Source organism: Pteropus vampyrus, unplaced genomic scaffold (genome assembly GCF_000151845.1).
Source record: "Pteropus vampyrus isolate Shadow unplaced genomic scaffold, Pvam_2.0 Scaffold16, whole genome shotgun sequence".
Lineage (NCBI taxonomy): Eukaryota > Metazoa > Chordata > Mammalia > Chiroptera > Pteropodidae > Pteropus > Pteropus vampyrus.
In genome coordinates this window covers 3,777,919-3,788,211 of record NW_011888797.1, presented here as the reverse complement: position 1 = coordinate 3,788,211, position 10,293 = coordinate 3,777,919, and the positions used below count along the sequence as shown (strand labels likewise).

The 10,293-nt window shown below is 44.3% G+C and overlaps 1 protein-coding gene across 1 annotated transcript in view; it reads right to left on the bottom strand.

The window, feature by feature from the left end:
• The window catches only part of STAB2 (stabilin 2), a 151,462-nt gene that overhangs the window by 17,237 nt on the left and 123,932 nt on the right, over nucleotides 1–10,293 (bottom strand). Inside the window, 7 exon segments of the mRNA XM_023527450.1 lie at nucleotides 624–731; nucleotides 2,021–2,125; nucleotides 3,888–4,037; nucleotides 5,359–5,485; nucleotides 6,537–6,593; nucleotides 7,883–8,029; nucleotides 10,131–10,220. Of these exon segments, the coding sequence (XP_023383218.1) occupies nucleotides 624–731; nucleotides 2,021–2,125; nucleotides 3,888–4,037; nucleotides 5,359–5,485; nucleotides 6,537–6,593; nucleotides 7,883–8,029; nucleotides 10,131–10,220 (784 nt within the window).

The window sequence follows — 10,293 nt, the reverse complement described above, 5'->3', positions numbered from 1 at the left end:
GGCTCCATCCTGCTGCCTGGGATGTGTTCATGGTAGTAGCCATCTTGGGCCCGGCAAGTGATTGATGGCAGAGCAAGAAGATAGAAAGAGTCTGGGCTCTCAGATGACCTTTCAGAGTGACACCCTATGTAGCCCTGGATGCCTCCAGCCAAACTGTTATATGAGATAAAAATAAACATCTAAACATCTTGTTTATGCCACTGTCCATTTGGGTCTGTGTGTGGCTAACCACTGAATATCCTAACCACTGAAGATGGACATTGCAAAGTTCAGAGTGGTTCTCACGGAGTGGTAAAAGTATATATTAGTTTAACTGTTGCTTTTTAAATATTGTAACGTATTTTCTGAATTTTTTGAAGTAAGACTGCATTACTCATAGTTAGAAAAACACTATGAAATAAAGTACATCGCAGTTTGCAACGCAATTTCAAAACCACGATTTGGGAAGCAGGCAGTTCTGGCGTGAGCAAACCCATTAATAGCAAACCCAGGGAGGGTAGGTATCACTAAGTGACCCGGGCAGGAAGTAGAAGGGCCAGGATGGAGCCCAGGCATTCTGACCAAGTCTCACTCTGCTCCTGCACCTGGCTGCTGTTTCACTCATGGGCGAGAAGGGGACTCACCTGTGCACGTTAGTCCATCTCCTTCGTAATTCAGATTACACTCACATGTGTTGTTCTCCTTACAGGTGGCGTGAGCAGAACAAGGAGGTGTGCACACTGGGGGCAGAACTGCAAAGACAAAGGTCACTGCGTAGGGATGAGAAGGGTTGCTCCACCTAAGGTGTCATCCCCAAGACTCTCTGGCCTGCCACTGTGTTTCGAAAGTGTCGCCTTATAGTGAGAGGGTGGGGGGACTTGCTAAGGTCCCTCCCAGCCTGGAGATTCTGAGAATTACTCCATATTAAGACCTTGTTTCTGCAGTGTTAATCAGATAAAAATGCAAATATGTCATCTTCAGGGGAAACTAATTAAAACTTGATACTTCAAAATTTGCTAGCAAAGATGAATTTGGCAGATGAGCTCTCTCGTCCTGAGGGAATACGGTTCTGGACAGAGGGGTTAAATTGGAGCAGAAATCCCACAGCCTTCTGAGGGTACTACTAAGTCTGAGAGAAGTCTGGGGCTTTTGTGACTAGATAGGGCTGTCGCATCAACAGGCAGCACCAAGCCACAGGACAGTTAGGGATTAGGGGAGGAGGAGGAGAAGGGAGGACAAGGAACTAAGTTAAGGGTATTGTTGGAATTTGGGAACTTCAGGTTGCCAAAGCCCATGGGAAGAGCTTAGTCCTGCCCTTCTGACCCCAAGGAGGACGAAATGACACTGATTCACTGGGAGAATTTAACCTTCACATCTTAGATCAAAGAACATAAGGCTTTGGGTATGATTCATACTACTGACCACTCAGTAAGGCTTGAGACTATGGCAATGATAATGATGACAATGACAATGGCAGCTACTCTTTCCAAGTGCCCACACACACTGGGCGCTTCGTAATATGACCCTTGACCCTCGACAACAATCCTCCCCCATGGAGTGTGCAATATGCACTTGCCTTTAAGGATGAGCGTGTCAAGGTTCAGAAGGGGTGGGTTACCTAAGGCCATTCGTTTAGTAAGTAGCAGAATCAGGGGTCAAATCCCGGGCTTCGAAGCTGTGCGTTTCCTATGAAATCGCTCAGCTTGTGTGTCTGTGCTCACCTGGGCCCAGGACCATGCCCCCCATTTCTGCTGATCCTATATTCTTTGCCTGGGTTGGGTCCTTCCATGGGAGCCCAGGACTGCATGCTGATTTCAAGGGTTTGAATTAAATCTTTTCATCTACTTTTCCTTCAAACTGCCAAACCTCCTGATGCCTGGGCCATATCCAGGTCATCTTTTCCACATGGAAAAGGGAACGCCTGCTGTGTTAGCTTTTCCTTTTTTCAGGGGTTGCTCAGGCCCCCAACCTCAGCAGGATGTTCTCAGCAGGGTCTACTGCAGCTTGGTGCTACTGGCGGCTGACCACTCCCATGACAGACCTGCCCGAGTGTCACAGAAGCGGCCTGTCCACCCTGCTTCACAGAGGCACTGCCCGGAGCCTGTGATCCCTTCATCACACTGTCCGTGGTCTGAGCAGCCACAGGCTGTAAAGCAAATTGGAGTATGATCAGAAATCAGTGATCAGGGATTGAAGTCCAATCAACCAGCTCGCTCACCACCTGTTGGCTATGTTGTCAGTGTGGGAGGCACCATGCTTATGCCCTTCCTTCCTTCCTTCCTTCCTTCCTTCCTTCCTTCCTTCCTTCCTTCCTTCCAACATTCAAAAAACATCTTATTCAGTGGCTATCATGGAACAGACGCTACTAGGAAATGAGGTTACAGTGGAAAACATAAGAGATACGGTCCCGCTTCTCATGGAGCTTATAGTCTAGGAGTAATTGCCTATTGACCATGTCACTATAAATGTGGCGTGTTACAGACACAGAAGTAGAGAATGTGATGGGGTACGTGACAGCATAGAAGAGGGAAAGAGCCTTACTCGGCTCTCCTAACAGAGAAACGTATTTAACAGTAAAATCTTCAAGCTACGAACCAATCCCTCTACCTCTCTCCATCTCCAGCACCGCCACCCTAGCCCAAGGCAGCACCAGCTGTCACCTCGACTGTCGCATTAGCTCCCCCAAAGGTGGCCCTGCTTCTGCTCTTGCTCTCCTGCAGTACACTCTCCACAGGGCACGGCAGCCATCCTCTGTCATCTGCTCATGACGCTCCTGCCTTCACAACTCTCTGCTGGCCGCGCTGCACTAAGAAAGATGCCGGAGATCTTTCTCTGGCCGAGAAGCTCCTACGCAATCTGGCTCCTGCGACATTCAGATGTCATTTCCTTCCTCTCTTCCTCTTCTTTGCTCACTCTGCTCGGCCAGCCTGGCCTCTTTGTTGTCCGTCGCGTGTCAAGGCTGCTCCTGCCTCAGGGCCTTGGCCCTTGCTCATGTCTCTTCCCAGGAAAGCCATTCCCCTTGTCTGCACTGTCCGGTACAGCAGCCCCTCGCCACATGTGGCTATTTATACGAATTAAAATTTAAAAGTCAATGAGTCAGTCACACGTTTTGAGTGCTCAGTGGCCACAGGTGGCTAGTAGCCACCATTCCTGATGGTAACCGCATCATCGAACATTTCCGGCGCTGCCGAAAGTTTGGACAGAGCTGTGGTCGATATCCTGGTTCCCTCGCTTCTCTGAGGTCTCTACTCAAATTGTCCCTGGGTGAGATGTCTTCTAAAACAGTGCCTTTCTTTCTCGATCCCCTTTACCTTCTTCTGTTTCTTTATAATTATTTTTGCTTCTGCAGTTTTTATCTGTCCCCTCCTTTTGAATATACACTCCTTGAGACCTGAGATTTTTGCCTCCTCCCCACACCGCTGTATCCTCACACCTTAGAACAATTCCTGGCTTTTGAGCAAGTCACTTAGCCTCTTTGTGCCTCAGTTTTCTCATTTGCTAAGTGGCAATAATAACAGTACCTATCTTAAAAGGGCTGCTGTAAAGATTAAATGGAAAAATGCGTCTGCCTGGTACACAGTAGGCACTCCATAAATGTTATCTATCAATATTTGTAAGGACTCAGTAATATACGTTGGTTGAATAATAGAATGAATGAATGTTGTTCAGCCACAGCTTGTCTTGGTGGCTGCAGGGGATGTGAGTTTTACTTTTAGAGATGAAGCTCTTTCATTGGATGGAAACTGGGAATACATCCAAGGAGAGAAAAAGCATGTAAGGGCAGGCAGATGGGTGGTGGGAGGCTGGGACAGAGGAGAAGAAGGATGCTTCCAGGTTAGGAAGATGTCGTGGATGACGGGAGCACACAGTTGAACAGGCAAAAGCACAGGGGAGTGGGTACTACATACGCTGACAGTCAGGCCCAAATCTCCCTGGCCAGCACAGCTCACACGCCGTCCCATTGAAGCCGGTGTTGCATTTACATTCTCCAGTGGCCGAGTACTGATCGAGGCAGACACCCCGGTTATTACATGGGGTGTCTGGTCCTCCGGGGCAGGCTGGAAGAGATGAAACCGCGGGGACTCAGCAGTCTCCCCAGCCTTTGTAAATATGCTGTTAACCCCTCCTCAGCTGTGGGTTCCAACCTCCTTTACAACACATAGTGTCATGACGTTTAGGACATGAACTTAAATGTATTTGATAGGATCCCACCTTGGCAGGGCAATGTACTGTACCAGACACTGTATTCTGGGGGTCAGAAGAACTGGCTTTGGGGTCAGTCTGGCTTGAATAACAAATTTTCTCCGAGCTTCAGTTCTCTTAGCTCTAGTTTAGATCACGACGATGATGACGATGATATAGTACCCATTTGACCCATATCATGTTGTGACATGGGATCAAATAAGGTACAACAGAACATTTTGAAAAGATAAAGCATTGGAAAAATATAATAGCACTAATTTTTGTGAGCGGTTCACACTGCAGTGATGGAGAGTGGAGGCTGGGTGATTGCGTGGACTCCCAGCCCAGAAATTTCTCAACTGGATCAGGGCGAATGGTGTGTGCATGGTAGATATAATCATGGCTTCTACAGACACGCTGTGAGTCCCTGCGTTTGCTTCTTTTCCTCTCTGTGCCTCCATTTTCTCATTTGTAAAATGGGGATAACAATGTGATCTACTTAGGGGGTTGCTCTGAGGTTTAAATGTCTTGATATATATGAGAAGTAGCACTCAATCAGTGTGCTCACTTAAAACAGTGCCTGGCAGATGGGAAGTACTATGACATTTGTTACACTGCTGTTGTTGATATATTATTGGTTAGAAGTTTTATTTAGACACAGGGGTTTCAGAATGGGCCTAAATGCCCTTTGACAAGGATTCCTTTCCTGGTGAGGTAATTAAGGGTAGGGGGTGATGTTATACATCCTGTAACAGGTTGTTTTTTTTTTTTTTAAGGAAATAACGTCTACACATATCATCTTAGTATAGTACTCTGCCAAAGTAGAATTCTACCAGATACATTTAAATTCATGTGCTTATTAGTATCATGGACTACAGTACAAAATGAAATATGGTGTTTCTAGCACCATGGGAAATGTCTTATGCTATAATGGTAAACAAAAAGCATGATATGATCCATGCACAGTAGAGTCTCAACTCTAAAAAACAAAATATGACAAAAGAAAAAAGTAAAAGGAAAGATACACAACTCTTCAGAACGATTGCTTTTGGATCTTTTCTTAGTGTCATTTGGAAAAATGTACCCCCATCCTCCAACATACATACTTTATAATTTTGGTACTTTCAAAACTTTCAAATGCTGCACAGTGATTGTACAATCCTTTCGGAATCTCATGGTAGTAGGAGGCGCCCTCACCCTGACAGTCTCTCCCGAAGTAGCCCTTGCAGCACCTGGAGAGCTGTATCACCAGGGCACACTGCTGCCGGCAGCCTTCCAGGTTCCTCTTGAAGGGCAGGTTGTACAGACACTTCTGCTTCACACCCTGAAGGAAGAAGTGAACCATCACCTGGATTTGGGCTCTAGTCCGCCCCCAGTGGAGGATCCGGGTACTGCCCAAATAAAAAAATGGGACTCAATGGCCTTTACATGGAATTTTTTTCTTGCGGGGCGTAGACAGGCAAATCAATGAGGGAGGGTGCAGATAGAGAAATATTTTCTCTCAGTCTTAAGAAGAAGGACTGACTGGCTGACTTTTAGAGTGTTTGCGAAAGGTGCGGTTGCCTGGGGAAGAAGTCGGGGAGAGGTAGCTTTCTATCATGGGAGTGGTCTGTGGCAAGGCCCTAAAACCATCTGGGAGGCTTTACTAGTAGAGTAGAAAGAACTTGGCTTTGTAATAAGTAATAAAACTAATATTCATCGAACACTTACTATGAGCTAGGCTCTGTATCCACATTTAAAAACTTATTAATAGCCATATACAGAATTGTTATACATTTTACAGAGGCAAAAACGTATAGACTATGTGATCTCCTAAAGATTCCTCACTGGAATTTGACTCCGTATCCGTGGACTATAAATTTCATTGGCTTAACCATCGGTCTTACATTGCTTTGTGGGCTCTACTCCTAGCTTTGCTCCTAATGAGCTGTATGGCCTTGGGCTGACTGCCTACCCTTCCTGAGGCTCATTTTTTTTTCATAATGATACTTTCGTATGAGTGTTAGAATGAAGAGTAGGGATAATATATAAACAAAGGGCCCAGCACAGAGTCAGGGACATGGATAACAGTCAACAAAATGAAGCCATTATTTTATCATTATAATACTTTTTGATGTCCTTCTAGGTCTATAATCCTATAACTTTTCTAGACAGTTCTTAGAAGACAAATGGTAAGTCGACAGGTTATCTGGGTTAAGAATGTTCATCTCTCACCCCATTGGCCTGGTTGTTGAAAGAATGACATAAATTACAGGTATACAACATACCTACATAACTACACACATGCACACATGCTCACACCTATCAGAATATTGAGGTCTGATAATGAAACAAACCTGTAGCTCTCTAAACATTATCACCACATTAATAATTACCTTTGGTTTCGTCCACCTTGGGCAGCTGGGAGTATAGACACAGCTCCCACAATCCCCCTAGTATTAAAAAAAAAAAAAACACTTAAAAATCAAGACCATTGGGAAACAGAAGGAAATGCTCTGGTTAATGATTTGATGAGTGGACTAGGAACTGAATCTTGATTAAGATTCTGGCTATGATCCAGGATATAAAAGCAAACATACTCTAACTTTGCCATAAAGAATTCTGAAGGTCTGTCTGGGACCTCAGCTCTTTGGTTTAGTTCTTGGAGATTAAAGTTCCCTGTTACGCAGAGGTGGACCAGGGCAGTTTTATGTAGGCATACGGCACCACGGCAGTGGGAAATGAGGATGAAGTGTCAGTTCTACTATAAATCAGCTGTGATACTTTTGGCCAATCACACTCTTTGATCTTTAGTTTTCTGATCTATATTACAGGAATGATAATTCTTGCTGCTATTTGATCTTCAGGGGATTGGTGAGGAAAAATGATTAACCGAAAATATGTGTGCAAATATACTTTGGAAGTTAAGAAGGCCACAACATCTATAGCAGAAAAGACAATTAGGTTTTGATCTCCTTTGGCTGACTGGTATCTTAATACTTTGGAAATATTTACTGAATATCTACAAGTTGCCATGTATTAAAATCAACAGCCTTTGCCATGTAAGTCACTTCACCTCTTCGAGATTCAATTTCCAAATTTACATGATAGAGGTGATGACAACTACATCTCTTATTGGATTATTGTAGAGATAGGATGAGCAGTGGAGCTAAACTCAATAAATGGTACTGTGTGGATGAAGGAGTGTGAAATGTGGAAATACGTCATACAGTGCAGGGCCTACGATAGTTCAGTCAATGTTGTTAATGAGTGAGCAAATTAATGACAGTGTGGGTGGCATATAATATTAGATTGAACCATATGAAATTGCTATTTTTGTAGTCACACCCTGTCAAATATGGCAACTTCATATGGCTTAATTTGGCAGAAGCTCAAAAGATGTTTGTTGAATGAATGAGTGAACAGCTGAGTGGGTGGGTGGGTTTGAAAATGACTGGCAGAATAGCTGGCACATGGTTGGTACCCAATAAATGTTGGCGAGGGAATAGATGGATGGGTGGCTGGCTGGATAAAGGAAAATGTGCAAGGCCATGCAGGGTTAGGTAGATGCTTGTTGATTCTGAATCTGAAGAACACTGTCATTTGACCTTTGATCTTTGGGTCCTAGGTTCACTGAGGACTAGCCCTCAGTGGTTTCACAGCAGGGTCCATGCTGTCATGAGAGCTGTTCTTTGGTGCAAGGTTCTCTTACTACAAAAAGCGTAGTATTTTTAGGACTGACCGAGACATTGAATGTGGCAAAAGTGTCACAGCGGCCTCCCAGGGTGGGATCAATCAGTAGACAGTCAATGCCATAGGCCACACCCAGGTCGAACAAGAGCTCCCGCTGTACAATTCTGCATGTCTGGTCGTTCAGGAAGAGCTCGCCCTGCGAGAGAGAAAGAGATGGAGACAGACAGAAAGAGAGAGGTTAACAATCCTCCTTAGACTTTTCTTCTTCCTAGGCCATATAATGTGGCCAATACCTGCAAAACTAAGAAAAAACAGATATCTATCCATCCATCCATCCATCCATCCATCCATCCATCCATCCATCCATTCGTATATATATCTGAAACACTTAACATGTATTATGTGCCAAGTCCAGCTCTATGTGCTTTGCCTGTGCAAATTCTTTGAATCTTCATAACAACCCTAAGATGTAGCTACTATTGCTAGTATTCCCATTTACAACTGAAGCAATCAGGGGTTAAACAGCTTGCCCAAGGTCATGCAGCCAGTAAGTAGTGGTGCAGGCATTCATACCCAGGAAATCAGCCTCTGAGCTCACACTCTTGGCCACTCTGTAAAACTGCCTCTACCAAAGTAGAAACAGTGGCAGTGGGAGTGACAGGGTGGAGCAAGGATGACCTGTCTGTGGTTTAGGATAAACTTTGTTGACATGGCCACTTCATGTTTCTTACTTAGTGCTAGCACCTATAGCCAAGGGCCTGGTACAAATTTCCAGGATACACAAGTGATGGGCTTTAACTTTATAATGATAACAATAACTTCTTTTTCACATGTACTAGGTGTTGTCTAAACTGTGCTTTAGATATATTATTTCACTTAATGCTTGCAACAACATTAGCGCTTTCTTCCCTAAGGTCCACCCAGTTAGTAAGTTGACAGATATATTTTCCCCTCCAGGGAGCAAAATGTTTTTTGAAAGTTCTGTGAAAAGAAAAAAAGATAAATATCAGCATCTACTGATGGGATGGACACAGTTTGAATCAGCAGAAAGAACACGGGAAAACTGGTTAAATCTCTCTTCTTCTACTTATGCACTGTGACTGTGGACAAGTCACCAAACTCCTCTGAGGTTTAATTTTCTTCACCAGGTAAATAAGATTAATGATTTCATTGCAAAGGGTTGTTATAAAGATCAAATGAAATAATACATTTATTGCAAAATGCTCCGAAAGCTATATTAGTGCATAGAACAAGCAATGGGCATTCTTATTGTATTTTTTTGATAGGTGTATAGTTTGGTCTATGGACACAGTACAGCTGATCTCAAAAGTGTAAGTACCTTCGGATAATTTCCCAGAAGTTGAAATATAAAGGTGCTAACATTTCTCATATTGAGTTATTAATCCAATGCAATTTCAATTCAAACACCAAAGGAATTCTGGCTGATCATAAGATGTAAACAGAATGTTGTATGGGACTTCTCAGAAAGTCCCTTGAAGTGAATTAGTTCATCTGGGAGCTGTATCTCTTTTGCCCTTCCTCCTTCTTACTGCCTGGAAAGTGGACATGGTGGCTGGAACTCCAGCAGCCATGTTGGACCTCGAGGTGACTTTGAGGCTGGAAACATGTGCTGCAGAGCAGAAAGACAGAAGGAGCTTCCCCCATCGACCCATCATACTAACTCCGGATTGGCTACCTTCCTATTTCTTTTACAAGAGAGAAAAACCCTTATATATTTAAGCCACTATCATTTTGGGTTTTCCATTATATGGAAGATATAGGATGTAGCTACTACTATCCTATCGGATCCATTCATCATACAGAATTATAGGAAGGTAAAATTGTTCAGGAACTAGCCAGGGAAGGTGGAAATTGCAAATTTGTTGGCTGATCTGGGAAGGTGGAACCCGGAGCTGGTTCTCTCGGACTGCCAAGAGAGGGCTGGAGATGAGGCCACGGAGGGGCTGGGAAGGAAAAAAGAAATGCACTTTCCTGCTTCAGGGAAGCGTCTCACACTGGAACAAAACAAAACAAAACACTAAAACCACCAACTAAAAATTGCCCTCCATGAGCGTAAGGGGTGTGGGCTTCCTGACACTTCTTCCCAGGGCTTAGGCTGGCCAGGATTTATCAGGTTTTTCGTATTTACTTGTTTACTCTCAGGGGAAACACCCCTCAAGGCAGTGAGGGAAAAGAGTTTGCTGTCGCAGAGGAAAAATGAACATTTCCTTGAAGGGGCAGTGGTTGGAGAATGTCGATAATGTGTTCCCAACCTCCACCTGGGTGACAGTACTCACAATGTCACTGCCAGCTCCACACTTCACACTCAGCTCTGAACCTTGCAGGGTTTTCCAAGCAGTAGATCTAGGGAGATCCGCCGCTGAAACCTGTAGGAATGAGGGTGCCACATGAATACCCCAAATTTGGACGGAAGAAGGGCCCAAAGGAGCTTTGCCGGCA